The 19,485-nt window shown below is 52.2% G+C and overlaps 9 protein-coding genes across 9 annotated transcripts; 2 read left to right on the forward strand and 7 right to left on the reverse strand. All coding sequences in view use genetic code 12, as the record gives it.

Moving 5' to 3' along the window:
• Nucleotides 1-218: 218 nt before the first annotated feature.
• IDP1 (isocitrate dehydrogenase (NADP(+))) lies at nucleotides 219-1,481 on the reverse strand (the record flags this gene model as incomplete). Its single annotated transcript, XM_034156562.1, has 1 exon — nucleotides 219-1,481. The coding sequence occupies one exon, from the start codon at nucleotides 1,479-1,481 to the stop codon at nucleotides 219-221; it is 1,263 nt and encodes a 420-aa protein (XP_034011431.1).
• Nucleotides 1,482-3,084: 1,603 nt separating this feature from the next.
• Nucleotides 3,085-4,767, forward strand: DIURU_003765 (CTD-interacting domain-containing protein; the record flags this gene model as incomplete). The annotated part of the gene is made up of 1 exon (XM_034156563.1): nucleotides 3,085-4,767. One exon carries the CDS (start codon nucleotides 3,085-3,087, stop codon nucleotides 4,765-4,767), a length of 1,683 nt encoding a protein of 560 aa, XP_034011432.1.
• Nucleotides 4,768-5,256: 489 nt separating this feature from the next.
• Nucleotides 5,257-5,508, reverse strand: COX8 (cytochrome c oxidase subunit VIII; the record flags this gene model as incomplete). Its single annotated transcript, XM_034156564.1, has 1 exon — nucleotides 5,257-5,508. The coding sequence occupies one exon, from the start codon at nucleotides 5,506-5,508 to the stop codon at nucleotides 5,257-5,259; it is 252 nt and encodes an 83-aa protein (XP_034011433.1).
• Nucleotides 5,509-6,257: 749 nt separating this feature from the next.
• Nucleotides 6,258-8,186, reverse strand: VPS33 (tethering complex ATP-binding subunit; the record flags this gene model as incomplete). The annotated part of the gene is made up of 1 exon (XM_034156565.1): nucleotides 6,258-8,186. One exon carries the CDS (start codon nucleotides 8,184-8,186, stop codon nucleotides 6,258-6,260), a length of 1,929 nt encoding a protein of 642 aa, XP_034011434.1.
• A 1,048-nt stretch (nucleotides 8,187-9,234) lies between these two features.
• On the forward strand, nucleotides 9,235-10,419 carry DIURU_003768 (uncharacterized protein; the record flags this gene model as incomplete). Its single annotated transcript, XM_034156566.1, has 1 exon — nucleotides 9,235-10,419. One exon carries the CDS (start codon nucleotides 9,235-9,237, stop codon nucleotides 10,417-10,419), a length of 1,185 nt encoding a protein of 394 aa, XP_034011435.1.
• Nucleotides 10,420-11,063: 644 nt separating this feature from the next.
• On the reverse strand, nucleotides 11,064-11,315 carry DIURU_003769 (uncharacterized protein; the record flags this gene model as incomplete). Its single annotated transcript, XM_034156567.1, has 1 exon — nucleotides 11,064-11,315. One exon carries the CDS (start codon nucleotides 11,313-11,315, stop codon nucleotides 11,064-11,066), a length of 252 nt encoding a protein of 83 aa, XP_034011436.1.
• An 802-nt stretch (nucleotides 11,316-12,117) lies between these two features.
• DIURU_003770 (uncharacterized protein) lies at nucleotides 12,118-13,244 on the reverse strand (the record flags this gene model as incomplete). The annotated part of the gene is made up of 2 exons (XM_034156569.1): nucleotides 12,118-12,329; nucleotides 12,464-13,244. 2 exons carry the CDS (start codon nucleotides 13,242-13,244, stop codon nucleotides 12,118-12,120), a joined length of 993 nt encoding a protein of 330 aa, XP_034011437.1.
• A 1,448-nt stretch (nucleotides 13,245-14,692) lies between these two features.
• On the reverse strand, nucleotides 14,693-16,084 carry DIURU_003771 (uncharacterized protein; the record flags this gene model as incomplete). Its single annotated transcript, XM_034156570.1, has 1 exon — nucleotides 14,693-16,084. One exon carries the CDS (start codon nucleotides 16,082-16,084, stop codon nucleotides 14,693-14,695), a length of 1,392 nt encoding a protein of 463 aa, XP_034011438.1.
• A 1,394-nt stretch (nucleotides 16,085-17,478) lies between these two features.
• Nucleotides 17,479-18,444, reverse strand: ALG5 (dolichyl-phosphate beta-glucosyltransferase; the record flags this gene model as incomplete). The annotated part of the gene is made up of 1 exon (XM_034156571.1): nucleotides 17,479-18,444. The coding sequence occupies one exon, from the start codon at nucleotides 18,442-18,444 to the stop codon at nucleotides 17,479-17,481; it is 966 nt and encodes a 321-aa protein (XP_034011439.1).
• Between the last annotated feature and the right edge of the window lie 1,041 nt (nucleotides 18,445-19,485).

Consider the following 19,485-nt stretch of genomic DNA (forward strand, 5'->3'; position numbering starts at 1 on the left):
TCTCCCACTGGAAAGTGTAAAAAAATACGCACAGGCACCCTTGCCGGCATTCCCTCGATTGCTGATTAGCCGATCTCTCCCACTGGGGAGCCGCCGGTACCACACCTAAAACCCGAGTCGATCAGGTTTTAGGCTACATTTTTAGCTTTATCCTTACCCGTTCGAGGGCGACGTGGAATTGTTCATAATGAAAGTAATGGTTTTAGCTATCGTGTCTATCACACGGCCATCTTCAGCTTCAACTTGTCGTTGACGGCGTCCAAGAACTCCTCGGTGGTCACGTACAGCGCCCGGTCGGTGCGGCCACACGCCAACGCCAAGTCCTTGGTCATGACGCCGTCGTCCTGGACCACGGCCACGGTGGCGTCCTCGAGGGTCTTGCCGAAGGTGACGACGTCGGGAGTGTTGTCCACTTGCCCCCGCTGGATCAAACCGCGGGTCCAGGCGAAAATCGACGCGATCGAGTTCGTCGACGTCTCCTTCCCCTGTTGGTATTGACGGTAGTGGCGGGTGACGGTGCCGTGGGCGGCCTCCAGCTCGTACGCCTTGCCGTCAGGAGTCATAAGCGCCAGCGTCATCAACCCCAAGGAGCCGAACCCTTGCGCCACGATGTCCGATTGCACGTCGCCGTCATAGTTCTTGAGGGCCATGACGAAGCCGCCCTTCAGCTTGATCATCTGGGCCACCATGTCGTCGATTAAGCGGTGCTCGTACCAGATGCCCTTGGCGTCAAACTGCTGCTTGTAGTCCTTCTCATAAATCTCTTGGAAAATGTCCTTAAACCGGCCGTCATATTTCTTCAAAATGGTGTTTTTAGTCAGCAAGTAGAGGGGCAACAGCTGCAGAAGCGCCATCTTGAACGACGAGTGGGCAAACCCCGTGATCAGCTCGTCGGTGTTGTACATGGCAAGACCGACACCGGGGCCTTTGTAGTCGTAAACGGTGCGAGTAACGGGCTCACCGCCGTTAGCAGGCGTAAAAGTCACCTCCAACTTACCCGGTTCGCTGATCACCATGTCGGTAGCGCGGTACTGGTCGCCAAAAGCGTGACGGCCAATGACAATGGGCTTTTCCCAACCAGGTACTAACCGGGGGATTCTCGGGATAATGATCAGTTCCCGGAACACCGTACCTCCCAAGATGTTTCTGATGGTACCGTTGGGACTCAACCACATCTTTTTAAGGCCAAATTCGGCGACGCGGCCTTCGTCGGGAGTAATGGTGGCACACTTAACCCCGACACCGTACTGTTTAATGGCGTTAGCAGCGTCAACAGTGATCTGGTCGTCGGTCTTGTCACGAGCCATAACCCCCAAATCATAGTACTTCAAGTCGACGTCGACGTAGGGCAAAATCAACTTCTCCCGAATGTAGTGCCAGATGATCCGGGTCATTTCGTCGCCGTCGAGCTCGACGACGGGGTTGGCGACTTTGATCTTGGCGAGCCGCGGCAGCAGGGTCAGAAAGTGGCGTCTCAACATTGCTGGTAGTCAGTGGAGAGAGGGGGACAGTGAACACTGGAGTCGTGGAGTCTTACGAAGCGTGAGTCAGAAGATTTTCGCGATACTCCGGGCGAGCGCGGGGGTTGCCGCCAGTGGAGACACGCCGGTACCGCGCCGGTAGCGGCCTCCCACTGAAAGGCGGAGGTGTATCGCCGCGGTCATAGCCGTACACTCGCCCCCTACTAGTGAGCCAGAATCAGCACCCTGATCGGCACACTAATCAGCACCACGGCTCAAACCAAATAGACGCTTTTTGTCGGCAGTACACGCCGCGTGGTGTCACCGACGCTCGACGTCGACACCGCATAGGCAATAACGACAGACACCATCGCTACTAACAGAGCTGTTAAGCTTTCAGCAAATTATACGACAAAGCAACCTAGATCCCCGTGCCGACACTCCGCACGGTGCCCTCTGCCGCCGGGCCACTTCCGCAACATTGCGCTGCCCAATCGAGGAGAGGGCTACGTCTTCTAGATCATACACTATTGCGATAAAGATGCTTGCGGTGCTTGCGGTGCCTGCGGTGCCTGCGGTGCCGAAAGTGGATTTCCGTCGTTGGTAGGCGTGTCGTCAATAGGTGGTTCTTTGGTTGTGGGCGTCGGCGTCCCGGCCTCGGCGAGTGCCGATAGGTGTCGTTTGCTCGATTGGGAACGATGATCCGGTTAGGTACCCGTCCGATAGGCATCCCGAAACAATAAACGACACGACGTCAATTATAATTCAAGTAAAAACAGGTTACATTTGCTTAATACGATGTTTGCTTACAGGTTTTGCAGTTGGTCCCACGCCATATGATAAGCGTCGTCATTTGCCGGCAACGTCTCCTGGGTCCACGCGATCTAGAAGGTACTGCCGACCTACATAGACGCCCCCGGGGACCCTCGCCATGCTCGGCTAAGCACCTTCACTGGCATAGCTTTGCTTACACATGCTGCTGCCCCGATGGCATCGGCGTCGAGACATTGCCCCACCGCCAGCACCTGATAGCCACAAATCTCAACCACCATTACTCCTATCATGTTAACACCATCAAGTTAGTCCCTACAAATAACGAGATAAGCCTATAGGAAGCAGTCAAACACCCTCGTCATTCTACCCGTCGTATACCTGGGGTTACAATGCGGTTCGGAGAAGGCCCCGCGAGGCTGCCGCCGGTGTGTGGCAAGCGTCAGGGTGACACCCCCGTTTCGAGAATTAAAGTTTATGTTTGCCGTCGCCGGAAGGCCAGATAATATGGGGCCGTGGGGGCAGGGGCATCTCGGGAACCCGTCCCCTGGTTGCTTTGACGGATCACGTGACTCGGTCGTCCAAAAAAAGAAACCCGCGACCACACCAGTTGTTCGACTCTCGATCGTACTAAATCGTTTTATTTTCGTACTGCATATAGTTAGCCTCACACTCGCCTCGACCTAGTTTTTTTTCGCGGTACCCAATTTCATCTCCATCACCAACAGTCGTCGACTCCGCCGCCAAGTACCTTCCCCCCTCCCCTTATTACCGCCTTTTTAACGACAATTTACCCCCCTCCCCTTTTATCTCTTTCTTCTAAAACCTCCCAAGGGCTCCAAACTCGGAAATTATGGCGTTCGACGCTGAGTACTACGGCAAGCTTCTAGCGTCGCTCACCATCAACTCGCGGGCCGTGATCACCGAGCTCACGACGTTGGCGGAGGAAAACGTCGGCGACGCCCCCCTCGTGGTGCAGATGGTCGAGGAACGCATCCGCAAGGCGCTCCCCCAGCACAAGTTGTTCGCCATGTACCTCATGGACCTGATCCTGAAGAACGTCGGCCCTCCTTACCCGATGCTCTTTGCCAAAAACATGTTTAAAGTGTTCACCGCCACTTATACTTCAGTGCCCGACACGCTGACGCGCCAAAACTTGATCAATTTGTTTAAAACGTGGATGCTTGTCCGGGGCGCTTCTGGTCAAACGATCTTCCCCTTGGACACATTACAGAAAATCGAAACGTTTATCATCCAGGCAACGCTGATTCAAGGTCAGGGTGCAGGCATGGCGCTGGCTATCCCCGCCGGTGCCGCTCAGGGAGTGTCCCGCGTGACTCAGGATATGCTTATCCGCGAAGGCCGGGGCCTTCTCTACCGCAGTATCCAAGTGATGAAGCTGGTGGACCGTTTAGGAGCCACCGACGATGACTTTACTGATGACGAACGACACCTTATCCACAAACTCGAGCTCGAACGGAACCGGCTTGTCGGTGAAGCCAACGAGTTTATTGATACCATTGTCGACACTTTGCGCCCTGACCAACAACAACAACAGATATTTGAGAAGAATTATAAGGCGTGGACTGAGAGGTTAAACCAGATTAAGGGACTAATCGATAAACAGGCCGAACAGCTTGCGCCCGTGATTGAACGGGTACTGGCAGTTATCACGACTAAACGCCAGCAACAAGAGGCCGACCAGCGCCACCAAAAGCTCATTGAACGTCGCCGCCAATACTTAAAGGATAATAAGCCGGAAATCGACCCTATCATCAAAGTGGAGTTTTTCTCCGATGTTTTCAGTCCTACCGCTCCTCCATTAATTACGGCGTTAGCTACCGTAGGGATGCCGGTAGTGAAGCACGCTGAAGTCGAAGATGTCAATCCATTGATCCTCAGTCCTACTCCTGATGTTAGTTTACCGGAACCGACCACTACTGATTATATGGTTACTGACCCTGAGGCGGCAGCGGCAGATACGCCCACCGGAGGATTATTAGGGTTTTCGATGTCTCTGTTTGACTCCGACGACGATGAAAACGACGATAACAGCCCGCAACACCTCTCTGCCAACTCGCTGGCCGTCGATCTCCCAGCAATGGTAACCACCACCGAAACTGCCACCACCGAAACTGCCACCACCGAAACTGCCACCGCCGAAGAAGCTGAAGCACCTATCGAGACTACTGAGGCTACTGACGCTAATGAGGCTGTGGCTGTGGAGTTAGTGCTGCCCGAGCCGATTAATACTATAGACGATGTCTCCTCCGGCTCCGACTCCGAGGTCGAGATCAAGTTGCATCTGGCGCCCCTCCGGTCGCCACCGCCGCTGCTGCTGGCGGCGCCCACGTTTGCCGACGACGACGACGACGACGACGCCTACGAGCCCGAGGGCATCGAGTGGACGCCGCCTGGCTCCCCGGTGGACGCCACCCCCGCGCCGGCCGCAGGACGGCTCCGGCTGTCGCTTAAACGTCGCTCGCCCGACGACCCCGAACCCCGTACTTTGAAACGGGTCCGCTTTGCCATATAAACACCCTCACACACTCACATTCACACACATCTACCCGTTTCGTTCTCCTCTGCATCGAAACACCAATCAACGACATTTCTACAATTTGACTGCAAACAACCCAATTTCTACATCCCTGCTCACAACTGCTCATAATACCCCAAAAAAAAAACCGAGTCTGAAGATACTCAAACTAGTCTGAGGTCACTCAAACTGAGTCTAACAGCCACTTAAGTTTTCAGTCACTCAGTGTGACAGCTGCAAAATTAAAACCTCTATCACGGTAGACAGGACGTGTCCCATCACTGTTTACTCCAATGTCGTAGGCAAGCTTGGTACGATACTTTGCTTGGGTGTATGCTTTGACTGTCGTATGCTTTAGTCAACTTTCGTTTTGCTCAATAGCTTTTGTCAACTTTCGCTTTGATTAATTTTCAAGGCAAACCCCGGGGTAAACTTAGTCTTGTGCGGTCTCTACAACTGGTCACGTAGTAGTTTCTATTATGCTATTTATTCCTCAGGGACGGGGTCCAACGAGCCCGACTTCTTCAATTGCCAGTACGACGACATGAAGGGGAAGAGGAAGAAGAAACCGGGGACACCCCACCACACGAGGCCAAAGGGGATGAACTTTCTGTCCTTGACCTTGAACGGAAGGTTGGAGTAAGGGCCCGACTTCGGGGTACCGTAGACGGCGTTGGCTCTGATGGCCGACGAGGAGAAACCTCTCTTGGAAGCGACGTTCAAACCGGTCTTAAACATCTGGAATGAAAGGTGGAATGATGGATGAATAAATTTCGCACTTTGTCCACACCTCATTGGTGTGTGGTTGTGTGCAGGAAAACAGCCTCCTAAGCATCAATGGCGTGATCTGACAACGACACGAAAAGATATAACCATTTAGTATGTGGAATTTAAATTTAGTCTTTGGTAAATAAAAAAATGAACGGCTTGAGTAAATATCGATTATGAGATGGTCTCCTTATTCTGTTGTGATGATGATGGGTGAGGCTACCCAGTGCGGTGCGACCGACACTGGTGTTTTCCGCGTATAATAGGTGGATTTCCCCAGGTTAAAATCATCTAAAATTATTTATTATCGTCATTACTTCACCTCAATTAGTCATTGACGCCATTTTATTGGCATGTTAGGGGCTTTTCATCTCTATTGATGGTGATACGTTCCTGCAGACAAACATGGCACCACTCGCGGGCGAGCAAATAGGAAGCGACAAAAGTTTTCCAGCCGCTTTACTATCCACTACACAATGGCTGTCCCCGCTATCACCGGCACCTTGAAGAGAAAGATCATCACCGACATCACCTTGGGCTTTGCCGTCGGCTTCGTCCTCGCCACCGGCTACTGGGAGTTCGAACACAAGCCCATCGTCGCCAAGAGAAACGCCTACTACGCCGAGCTCAAGGCGAAGAAGGACGCCGAAGACGCCATCTAAACCAGGTGCTTGTTTGCATATACTCAATATACATACATAATGATGACTGGGTTGACCTCAGGAAAAGCCACCCATGGCCCGTCGCCGGTTAATCACCTCCGGGGCGATGACGACGAATTTGCGGTGTAATCGTTGTTCTAGCCATTTAAACGTGGCGAGCTCGCCGTAGGTAATGCCCCCGACCATCACCACTACCGTCGTGGTGGTTTCACCGTCGCTGCCGTCGTCGACGACGGGCCCTTTCCAGAACTGGTTGACGCCTAATTGGTGCCAATTGGGACGCTTTTTGGTATTGGGCACGGGCTTATAAGTGAGGAAAGATCGGTTATAGAGTGATTCCACAAGCCGGAGAGCCACGGGGACAGTGTTTCCTGGTAAAGCAAACCCCGGCAGCGGGTAATCAGTGCCGATACTATCCGCCGCCATTGCACCACCAACCTCCTCATTATCGTCAACATCGTTAGGGTGGAGGTTCCAGAACTTATCCACAAGCTTATAGTTACTTACGGCAAGCAGTTCGGCGCCAGTGATGCCCACACGCGCCAGCGGCGCCACCACCAGTTCCGCCGGTTTGACGTCTTTGCCCCGAGTAAACGTCGTCAAAAAGTCGTTATCCTCTTTAATCGCCACTAAACCATGGCTGACTACCAGCTCAAGCACGAGGAAGTGGTCGGTGCCGTAATTATCGATAAACTCAGTGCGGAACCATTCCCAATCCCTAGGACGAATACCGTCGTTAACCAGCAGAATAAGCACCACCGCCGCCACCGCTCGGTCCCACAGCACTTGTTGCCACAAGAGCTGGTGTAATTGATTAATATGGTCGGCATATTCGCCGTCAAAAAGCTCAGTTTCAAACCGTAAGAACTCCGTATCCATATGGAGCAATATCAGCTCGGCGAGCGTGGTATGCCGTTTAATCAAGTGTTGCTGTTGCAGCAACAGACCCAACAGCAGCACCACGCGTTTCATCTGCGAGATATCGTGGGAGTCGACCCTCATCTCCTGCTGTTGCGCCTGGACGTCGCGAGCCATTTTGTTTAAAGTAGGCCCCACCATCAGGAAGTTATACAGCGCTAGAGCGTCAAAGAGCTTATCTTCACTAAACGAAACACTCCCCACGTCGTCAGGCACCGCGTACGGTTCGTTTTGCACCTGGTTATACTTGACGCCAAACACTTCGTCAATGAGCCCTTCATATGTCACCTGGTCCAACCACACCGGCGTCCAGTCAACGCTGCGGTCTATCACCACCAAGTCGGTATCGGCGTGCTGATGGTTATGATAGAACTCTTGTTCTGTCGGCTGTAGTCGCCGCGCAAGTTCCGCGGGCATGGATACTTCGTCAATGAGCTTTACTAACGCTTCGGCGTGGGTTCCTTTAGCAAACCGATTGCGGAATTTGTAGCGGGGTATGGCAGCATCGGGAGGGAAGCTGACGTCGACCACCGCTTGAGATAACTGGTTTAATTGGCGTAATGGGTTATGGACATAGTCGTCAAATGAACCCTCCAACACCGTCACCAGGTCTTCAGTAGTAGTTCCAGTAGTAGCAATAGGGTACACTTTCCACGGGTAGACCTTACATTTAGCCAGACACGAGTACATCGGCGCCAGCGGGGTTAAACTGAGCACGTCGTTAAGTCGGCCATTCATAGCATCGTTTATCATCGCCAACGTCGAAAGCAGCATGTTTGCCACAACTATATGAAGTCGGTATTTCGCCAACGGTATTATTGGTGTGATATCACTGGAGTCGGCGATGATAACGATGATGGCGGTGGCATTTTCAATACTGGTATCGGTAGCGAGGTCCTGTTGGAGCCATACGAGTCGGTCAATGTTTCCTTTGCTTTTCAAAGTGGACACGGGAGTCAATTGGTTGATTAATGGAGCGAGTGTCTTATCGATGACCACGAGATTGTGCTTGGAGTGGACGCGGTCGAGGGCGGCAAAAAGCCCCTCTAGCGTCGCCTTCAGAAACATTCACCAAAATATTAGGTAGAGTATGGGTAAATTGGAGTGCCACTATACAGCGAATGAGTTTCGTTTGTCCAATGGGAGTGGGGCTTGTGATGAAATGCTGGTGGTGGTATTCAGTGGGGTCGCTATAGTGAGCGAGACCTATGATCGCCAGTGCGACACAGTGCGGCTCCCACCAAGAGGCAAACGCTAAGTACATGATGAGCTAGTCAAAATTGGTGATCATTACCAATAACTTTCGAAGTTGGACATTTGATTTCAATGAAAATTCAATCTTATCTTTTTTTTTTTTGTCATTGTGATGTCATTTCGGGTGAAATGTGGCGGGGTATAAGCTAGTTAATGGAACAACACAAATAAGGTTACATCAAAGATATCAATTAACGTCAACAACGGCAATGTAATGGACCGTGTTTGTTTTTATCTTCTTCGCCTTGCACGGCTTTGATTGATCTAAACGTTAATCATCGTCTATGTGGAAACTATCGTGGCCTAATGTTTACGCTAAACAGGACCCTAGTATATTTGTTGACAGCAGCAAACGTTGGTACAACACGAAGTTATCTATCGAATCGGGGAAACGTCAACAGTGACAGAAAAAAACATGTACGTGGCTCGATACGGGGCAGGCGACGTATGTATATGTTTTGATGTCGATGCATCGTCAACGCAGGGCTAGGTGTAAACAACCCCCAGACGAAATAATTGTCCGCACGATGACACTCCGGTGCACAAACCCGTAAATATGAAATGAAATTGCAATCGAAGAGATCAATTGAAATTGATGATTGTGAGGTGTCGAACCATTGAACTTCGAACTTAAATGATTGATTTCTTTCATCGTAATTTATATGTCACTACGAATTGTCTGATTTGTTGCAAAATTTTGACAATGGTGAAAAAAAAATCAAGGAAAGAAAAAGTCAATTGATATATCAGTAGTATCACAAATAACCCATTGATTCGTTTTATTCTAATTTTTATCATTTTATTCTGGCAACGCGTCTTGTCATATCTTGCCTATTTCACCTTTTCGCGACACGCGACGCTAATGAACCTCTGGTGGCTATGGCTTATAGCGCCCGCCGTGGCCCTGATTGGCGACAATTTGGAAGATTTCAAAGACTGTGTCCATGCTTGCAACCTGATGATGATGTGTGACACCGACGACGTCCTCAAAACCATCCACGACACGCGGATCCAGCAGATCATGGAAGGGCGCCCCGGAGACCAAGTGGCGGTGGCCAAGCTGAAACGGAAGGACCTCTACTTCTACGACCGCCGGTTTTTCCAGGAACTGTACCGCCAGCACCCGATGTTTGACCTCTGGTGGCTGTGTGCCGCCGACTGCAACTACAAGTGCCAGCAGATCGTCACCCACTGGCGCCACGAGCACGGCGAGCCGATGGTGAAGTTTTATGGCAAATGGCCGTTCACGCGGTGGCTCGGAATGCAGGAGTTCTTCCTGGCGATCTTTAGTTTCGCCAATTTCTACGTCAATTGGTTGGCGGTGAAACCGGTGCTTCGCCAAGTGCACAAGAATAGCAAGTCCCACATTGCTCCCGAGTACGCCCGCATTCTCCGCCAGTTCTTGTACTTGATTTTGGGGCTGATGGCTGGGTGGTTGCTTCTGACGGTGTTCCACATCCGCGACGTCCCCGCCACGGAAACTTTGGATTATTTCGGGGCGTTTGCCATTGTCCTTCTCAATTTCAATGCTATTGGCTACCGCCTACTCAAAGTGTGGAGATGGAGCGGTATGGCACGCGCCGGGTGGCACCTGGCGTTGCTTCTCGTGTACGTGTTCCACTGTACCAAGCTCTACTTGCACTGGGACTACGGCTACAATACTCGGGTCAACCTCGTGTTTGGCCTCGCGGCGCTTGCGATGTGGGTCATCCACTCGTTATTAGTGAAACGGGCATTGGCTACTAGTACCGTCGACTACTCCAGTCTGGCACAGTTGATGCCGTTTGAGACGGCGTTGCTCAATAAGCTCAAAGTGGTGGGCATCAACAACTCCAAAATCATTCCTTACTTACCCATCTTACTCAATATTATCATGCTTTTAGGGCTTTCGTTTGAGCTCCGCGACCGGCCGCCGTGGTTCCAGATGATCGATGCCCACGCCATGTGGCACTTGTTCACCATCTGGCCGCCGCTTTTGTGGTACGACTGGAACATCTGGGACGTCGAGTTGCTTAAGCTCCGCCAGGAGGCCACAAAGGCGAAATAAGTAAATAGCATCGGCAGCTCCCTCCCGAGCCCGTGCGAGCCATCCCGAGCCATGCGACCCATGCGAGCCGTCCGAGCCATGCGAGCCATGCGAGCAACTGAGACACAAAAAGGCCCACCGAAAGGGATAAACAACAAACGCTACTAAGGTTGCCCGGCGCTTCGTTACCAAGTGATGAGGCCGAGAAAAGCCAATTGCGAGGCCCAGGGGTAAGGGGGTGGTTTGCAACAAAGTGACCCCTGACAACTGTGTTGATGATGGTTGCTGATGCTTGTATAATGTGGGACGGTTGTTGATGGGCTGGTGGGTGACGTCATGGCGCTCGGGGGAATTCCATACGCCGAGTATCTGTCTGCAGGCGCCCGATGAGGCACTCTACCCACGCACTCACTTACAGTACCGGAAAAAAAAAATTGATAGCGAGCTGAGCCAGTTAGCCAACGACCCCAGCGATTAAATATAAAACTATGCTAAACCAAACGACATATTAAGTGAAAATGAAAGGGGAGTCCCCGACGTAAACAAGTAGGCGGAGGGCCATAAACCGGAACCGCTATCGGGTACCGCCAGGGAGACTCATGCAATTAAAGGAATGACTGCCACTCACCAATAAAAAAAAGGGGCGAGCAGAAACGAGTTGGTAATTACACCAACAGCGCCAGGGGCACGGGCTTGGCCCGGGCAAGGTAGCGGTACACCTTGTAGGCGCCGGAGAGGGCGAGCCCCACTGCCGCCACCACCACCACCGCCAGCACCGGCGACACCACTTGGGTGGAGTAGTCGTCGCTTATGCCGCCATGGGGGGTGATGTCGAAGTTGAGGTGGGGGCGGTACTCGCCGTTGTCGTAGTACGAGTGCTCGCTGAGCAACACCGGGTCGCGGACGATGTGGATCATGGACAAGAACGTAGAAGGCTTTTGTTTAGCTGGTGGCAGGGATGGTTAATTATATACGGCTTTCGATGCCGGCGTATGCCCAGTTGGGGTACCCGCATGCAGGACGGGCACCCATCATGCACTCGCACCTCAAGGGTAACATAAACAATCCACAGCGCTATTTTAAGCCCGAGCACATGGGCAAGGGACCCCACCCATACAAAATACGAAAGGCTATATGCTACGGGCTAGGGGACTACCGGGGAGTTACAATTAGACCTATATCGTGTGCATTGTTACAGTCGGGGTATCGGGGCTGGCACGGTCGCCGAGGCGGGGGCTGGCTTCCCCCCTACCATTCCTAATGGGCCGTAATAGTGAATGGCGCTATTTGCGAGGAGTCAGCCAGCCTGTGCCACAGTGCGGGCGCGCATTGCTTTTTATTGCTTTTTTCTTTTTTCCCTCACTTCTTCCATTAACAAAAAAAAAAAANAAAAAGACAAACAGTGCGACCAGGCCTGCCTTATCCCCTGCATCGAGCCAGCGGCAGCAGCCCCCCCTTCGAAAAGCTCTCCGGCAGCAGAGGGGAAAATGATGGAAATAGGACGCACAAATGAAATTTGTATGGTTCCAACTGTATGCAGGAAAGAACAATAAGAAAATCTCATAAACGCTTATTGTTTGGAGGCTGGTGTGCCCGCTTGCCAAGCTGAGCCAGGGGTCGAGTGCTGTTGTCAGGGGAACCGAACCAGGGGGCGAAAGGAGGGGAGGTCATCCGCGTTTAAATTTAGCGAATAACCCCAGCTTTTTGCGGGGTTGGCGCTCAGTAGCCGCCACCAGCGGCAGTGCCAGCGGCGTCAGCGTCTGCAGTATGGTCAGAGATGCCGCCGATACCGTCAGCGACAGTGTCGCCAGTGGTGCCGACAGTACCGTCGCCGTGAGTGTCGGACGCGCCGGCGCCGGTCGTGTCTCTACCAATTCCTCCGAGACCAAAGCAAACATCTGGTGGATGATAAACAGCCACAACTGGCGCCACTGGCCACAGGTGTCGCCGTCAATGTCAATGGCCTCGGTAGTCATTACTGAGCGCACGTTCTCCACCATCGTCGCCACAAGTATCAGCGTTGCTTGGGTCCGGGCCAGCGCCAGCGCTGTCGGGGAAAACTTACTCATAAACTGCTGGTATTGGGCGTATAATGGCGCTGCGTGGTCGTCAGCGAGGTACCAGTACACCGCTGCCCTTAATTTAGTCAATTCGTCGGGCGCCGTCACCCCGCTGGTGTCGGCGCTCACCACATTTACATGGGCAAGAACGCCGTCGACCACCGTGGTAAAGAAGGCAATGGTGTCGCCGACGGGGGGAAGCACGTCGAAGTAGTCACAGGCGGCGTGGGTCAGCTCGATTTTGATATCCTGGTACACGGTGCCCCAGAACCGAGGCAGGGCTAGCAATGGGCGTATACTCCCGGCACTTCCGACGCTCCCGATATCGGAAACACTTCCGACACTTTTCAGTTTATTTTGTGGCAGCAGCGGTTGAGATTGGCGATAGGTTAGGCGCCACTGATCCAAGCGTTTCCGATGAAATAAACGGACGCCGTCATCGTCGACGGCATCGTTTATGTTATTCAGCAATTGGCGCCACCGCGGGTCGCGATTGGCGTCCAGCTGCGCCTGATGGTACAGTTCGAGGCGCCGTTGGAACGGGGTCAAGAGCGTTTCCGGATCGACGTAGGTGTTGGTGACGATGTCAAACACTTTTTTATTGGTGGCCGCCGTCGCCACCAGCGTCGCCAGGTAGTGGGTGGCTCCCGTCAGCCCCAGCAGCCGTGTCAGCGCCGTCAGCATCAGCGCCACCAGCGACAGGTCGCGGCGCTGGTCGCGGCGCCGGCGCCGGCGCTGAGGCTGGCGCCCTTCCTGGGTGTAGGTGACAACGAGGAATCCGCTCATGGAGGTTAGCGAATGGGGGGGGCCCCTTTCGGGGTGCGGTGGTCGCGGCATATATATACATCTATCCCTCTCAATGCCGTGCAGTACTGGCTCGCCGACATATCCAGGTTAAACAGGGCGTTTTTTTGGACGGTTTCGTTAAAGCCCCGACCCCTCAGGGGGTGCGGCGCTGCGCGTTTCGCGCACCTTATTTGTCGGCGGCACGTTGGCGCCGCGTGTGGGCGCCTGAAGGCGCCCGTTGACGCCGTCAGAAGCCATCGCCATCCCGTAAAATGTCAGTTGTCACGTCATCTTTTGATGCCCCCTCTCCCCCCTCGCGCCCACCCACGATCGCGGCGCCCACAACCTCGAATTGGGGGCTTGGGCCACTTTCTCTCGTTACTGTAAACAGTGGGCCAGCCGCGTCGATTTTCTTTTCCCCTGGGTCCATCTACCCCTTAGCGCACCCAGCGCCCCTGGACGACAGCGCTCGCCATTCACAGCCGCGATCAGCGCCGTCATTACACACACCCACGGTCAAGGCCAATCTCAATTTTTTTTTTTTAATTTTTCACCCTATCTTCCGGGATCCAGCCGAGATCGCCCATCGGGCCAATAACAAGTCGACCCGTCTCGGAAGTACCTGCTCTCGACCATACGGCAATAAAAAAAAGTCGACTGTGTAACGTGAGCTATTTTTCCGTCAATCAGCCTTATTGTGGCTATTGTTCTCGTGGATATTTTCTTGGTCATTATGCTCCTTTGGTAGCCACGTCGAAAAAAACCTAGTGAAAAAAACTCATTGAAATATGCCATCTGTCTTTAATCAGGGAATGGATCGGGTGCCGATTAGGTTTCGTTTTCAGTGGGTTACGAATTTCAACCCCTTAGGTGTCACATCTAGCACATTTCCCTTTCAAACCTTATTCTCTATCTGGGGTGCTTCCCGGCTACGGTTGCCATTTCGCACGACTTTCGCACAATTTCGTTATCATCGGTACCACCGCCTAACACTGACAAGAGAAAAATTAGAGGTGGGCGTGTACGGCACTTTCGCACGTGCGTTGTGGGAATACAATGGCGGGAAGAAACCAACGGTCTTCTCGGCTACGTAATCCCAAAAAATGGGGGAGAGAAGCAGCTCGCTTGCGGCCGACTGCCGCCCACAAAACGCCCAGGGATTAACCGAAGCGAATAATATTACCTTAATTTTTATTTTGATGTATGATTGGTGATTCTAACGTAATCGTTAAACTATACTCGAAAGGGATGCCCAAAAGTACACCCTTCTAGTTGTCGCAGTGGACCAATAGAACCGGACGCGTACTAAGTCATTTTTAAAATTGGCTAGCGTCCAGTTCCAGTCCTTATACCACAGATCCCAGTGTCTTGTCTCTAAAGCCCACAGCTTATATCCAAGGTTTTAATGGTTGGTATCTGCCCGATGCTAACTGGTTAAGGTTTGTGTGTCACGTCGCCATGGCGTCGTTGAGATCGTCGATCTCCATCTGCTCCTCGGCGGTGATCTCGATGTTCCGCAGCCCCCGGTCGTTGCTCTCGTCGTCATAGAACTCGCCGCTGCGCTCAGTGGTGCGGTCCCTAGCATATTGAGACCCACCCTTGGTGTCGAGGGCAGCAGCGGTGTCTTCGTCAACATCGCCATAGTCCTCAGGGTCACGGGGCACTTCTTGCATTTGCACCGAGGGCGCGTGCTTGGTGTGGTCCAAGTTGGTGATGACGTTGGTCAAGATCATGTCCAAGTATTCCGGGCTGTTGGCGTTGGTCATGTTGGCGCTGCGGACGTCGAGCTCGTAGGTGGGGGCGTAGTACTCGTAGTAGCCGTTATAGGGGAGCTCCTTAGGAAGGACGACATCGTTCAAAAGACCCGTCTCAAACGCCCACGTTCTGGCGACGTTTCTGATGGTATAGCCACCGCCGCCGACGACCATCACCGGTACCCCGAATTTGCGGACGAAATTGACGTTATTGGCGTGGCCTCTCATCGAGAGATTAAATGGACCTAATCTATCCCCCGAGAGAGAATCACCACCACACTGAAGCACGATCGCCAGCGGCTGGAACCATTCCATGATGGCAGTGATGATAGGTTCAAAGATCAGCTTATACAGCGCGTCATCAATACCATCACGTAAGGGGACGTTAACGGCATGGTATTTGCCTTTACCGATGCCAATATCCGAAAGACTACCGGTACCAGGGAAAAACTCACCGAATTTGTGGAACAGGCACGTCATCACGCGGTCATTGGTGTAGAACGCCTCCTCAACGCCATCGCCGTGGTGGACGTCAGTATCGATATAAAGCACCCGGGGATGCTTTCTCAACAACTCAATGATCCCCAAGACGATATCATTAGTGTAACAAAACCCTGAAGCTTCCAGTTTCTTCGCGTGGTGGAGACCACCAGCATAATTGATCGCCACATCCGCCAGACCATTATTCATCCGGGCGGCGGCTTCTAGTGAACCCCCACACGATATCTTACAAAACTCACCTAATCCATCAAACACGGGACAGTCGTCACCAACATTAAAGATCACCTGCTCCCGCTCAAACATGTGTAAGTTATCCGGGGTGACACGATCAATGAAGTCGATATACTCGTCGGAATGGAACTGGGTCATCTCGAGGCGCAGCGCCGGTTTGGCCCGGTACACCTCCATCTTCTTATAGAGCTCGTAGTTCATGATCAACGAGTGGGTCATCCGTATCCGGTGGGGCTTCATACAGTGTCCCGTGCCGTAGAAGTAGTTGCCGACGTCCGGGTCGTAGAAGTACGCCACCCGCTTCTTCAGCTGGGGGTCGACGGTGAGCTCGTCGAAGGGGAGCTGTTGGTACATCGCCAGGGAGAGGGGGAAGCGAGGGGAGAAGTGGCGGGTTGACGAAAGTGGGTGGTGGCGTGCGGGCCTGGTCGCACTTGGTACTGGAAGCCACCGAGAAGAGGCCAGGAAGAGGGTCGAAGAGAAGGGTGTGAAACTTGAGAAAAAAATGATCTAAAATGGTGGCAATCGAGGGTCTTTGTCATTTGGATTATTTCTGATCCAGTCAATTGAATTGGAGACGCTATGGTGGTTGAGATGTGTGAGCGATGAGTGAGCAACCTAATCATTAACAATATCGGAGTCGGATATGACTGTTGGCACGAGAATGAGTTGAAAAATACACTACTGGGGAACATTGTCAAAAAGCCACATTCAATAAGTGATGATGTACAGTGGATTGGTGGCGGTTAAACAGCTATGGGGGTTGGGTTTCGCTAGTGCCCGGTGCTCGACCCGTTGTTGCTAGAACCAAACAGACTACGATTTGTTTCAATAAATGGTGGTTAATGGTTGGTTTGTTAGTGTTTGCCAACCAGATTTCCGTTGGTGACGTTGCTTAACTGACTGGTTTTGTCTCCTCAGCGAATGTGACCTTTGACCAGCGATGAGAGGCAAAATCTGGTATCATTTCTCAAGATTTGAAATGTTACACCTTCAATATACGCTGACTGGGTTTGTTGCAAGCGAATTAGACTCGTTTGTGGTTCCGATCACCAATTCTATTCCCTAGTATCTGCCAGACACCTACTTGAGAAGTGGCCGCGAAATATCATTGATACTGGGGAAATCGTGGCTAGCTCCTTCTTGAAGTTCAAATGCATCTCTAACTAAGACCCTTCCTGCTACTGAAAGATAGTGTGTGACTGTGATAGGGCCATTTATTGTGGGCACGTGGGCTTCGTTCATTGTCGTTGAAGGCACTGCCAAACCATAAAATGACTATGGTGGTTAGCAAGATTGATGGTATATACTCTCCTTTTACCATTTGGACGGATGGCTTCCAATGAAGCTTCAAATGATGGCAAATGACTACAACCTCAGAAGGCCATATAGTGAAGAGAATCATGAATTGATGGCAATTATTGGCTAAAATGCTGGTGGAAGCTCCTCATCGCCGAGACCAGAGTGATTCCCGAGCGAGTCACCACCGATAATGGTGTTTGTTTGAAGGTTCCCGTTTACACTAAAAGTGTCCACCTCGACGGTTGCTTATGCATTTCACAGTATCCGTCCCAACAAATACACATAACCCTATCTGTCAGCAGCTTTGATACTTGAGTTGGTTCACAGCTGGGCCCTTACCTGTCTATCCGATTGCGCCGAATACACCCAACAACGATGCTTCATTAATCCTAGACGAAATCTACTCGAAATCTTTGTCATCTCTATTACGTCGTAGGTACGTCTATAATCTATAAGTCCTTCTTGGCGTCACGTATGGTGTACACCCCCAACAAGTACGCTAACCGCGTCACCACGAGGTCGATGGCCATGTTGATCAGGTCGCGGGCAAGATCGACCTTCAGCCCGCTAATCTCGTGCCAGGTAACGGCAATCTCCTCCACCGGCATCTGCTGGCGCTCGGCTAATATAAGCACTTCGACGTCAAAGATCCACCGCTCGGTGTGCATGTGAGGAAAGATCTCCGTCACCGCTTTCCGGTTAAACATTTTGAACCCACACTGGGTGTCTTTGACGTCACGAATGCCAAACACGTACACCAACGTGTGGAGGCCGTACATCAAGAAGTTGCGGATGAACAGCCGTTTCACCACGGCGTCGGTGTTGACCATGTGGGCCCGCAGCCCCACCGCCACTGCCCCCCGGTGGCTGGGCTGATCTCTTAACCACTGAAGAAGCTTTTCCGCATCTTTAAACTGAGTAGCACCGTCGGCATCGGCAAATAACACATAATCGCCGCGAGCATGGAGCATACCGTGGGTGACGGCACCGCCTTTACCCCGGTTCTTAGTAAGGGTGACCACCCGCATTTGTCCCGGTTTAAGCTTCAATTCAGTAGCTTTTTCAAGGGCATAGGCGCCGGTGCCGTCGCTCAGCCCGTCGTCGACAATCACCACTTCAAACCCGCGTGGGTGGTGCTGGAGCCACGGGACACACTCGTCAAGCATCGCCCCGAGCCGGTCGATCTCGTTATAGCAGGGGATCACCACCGAAAGCTCGACATCGCCCGCCAGCGTCGATTTAGCGTCCCCTGGCTGGGCGCGTGGCGGGAGCGGGTGGACCCGCCCCTGGCCGTCGTTGGTCTCGTAGGTTTCCTCCTCAGGGAACGGGCGTCGCGGAGTATGGGAAAAGAGCACCACGATGGCGTACACCGCTGCTGCCGCCACCAAAGCCGCTGCCACCACGTATAGCCACATGTGTCGTGTGTTCTTTACAGTAGGGCGCGCGCACTGAAAAATCGCCTTCGCAGTGTTTGTGTCACCACCATCGATCGGACTACAGTGGAGCTACTACCATCGCGCTATAACAGTGACAATGTCGGTGGAAATGGCTACAGTAATGGTAAATATTTGAAATATTTGTGGGGAATATAGCTTGTAAGGGTCTAAGGACTTGATTAAGTCTTGGTGATAAGCTGAAGCAACGTGAGAGTGAGTTATTTCTCCCTTCTTTTGCCTTATTCCCACTAAATTTGATGAGGTGGTCGGTGACGCGTCGCGGGTAGCTTTTGTTAGGCTGCGCGCGTCGTTGACAAACTAACCCTTATAGTGGAAAACTGAAAGATAGGTAGCATTAATTACCCACGATGGATTCCGTGATTGCTCTTGACCTATTGCTTGCCTCGTTATCCAACTCATAGCGCGCTGGATTCATCGCCACCCATCCAGCACTAACATAAGCGCCGTGGAGCTACCATCATTTGGCATTGTCCTTGATCCTCGATATCCCTGTTGCAGGTGAAGCTTATCAAGAACAACGTCAACGGTAGCTGCTGTTTGGCGTAACCTTTTTGAGGGTTTGAACCGAGCATAGAAGCGGAGGGGGCTGTCGTCGTGGTTGTATACACTTGAAGTATGGCGAAAAATGGGACGCCAAACAAGAGTGGTCTCAATTACGAACAAGTGAGCAGAGCGCAAGCTTTGAATTACCAGACGAAACGACAGACGAAGTCACGGAAGCCACCGCGGAAGAAGCCCGAATGCATCAATTGCAAAAAGAAACATCGTGGACAATGCAGAGAGCCGCCATCAGAGCCTAAGGTGGACGGCCAAGGCGTCAACGAATACACAAGAACAATTGAGGATGATTTATGATGTGCTACTGAGCCTTGAGATAAACAAGGTGGAGAAAGCTTGACCTTAAGATTGGAAAAGAGCGTTGATACGATTCCGAATTGAAAACTCGAATCTTTTTGTGGGGAGCTACAACGACTGAGCATGTCGCCCCCCCCCCCCCCC

Source organism: Diutina rugosa (genome assembly GCF_008704595.1).
Source record: "Diutina rugosa strain CBS 613 chromosome Unknown scaffold89_size22501, whole genome shotgun sequence".
Lineage (NCBI taxonomy): Eukaryota > Fungi > Ascomycota > Pichiomycetes > Serinales > Debaryomycetaceae > Diutina > Diutina rugosa.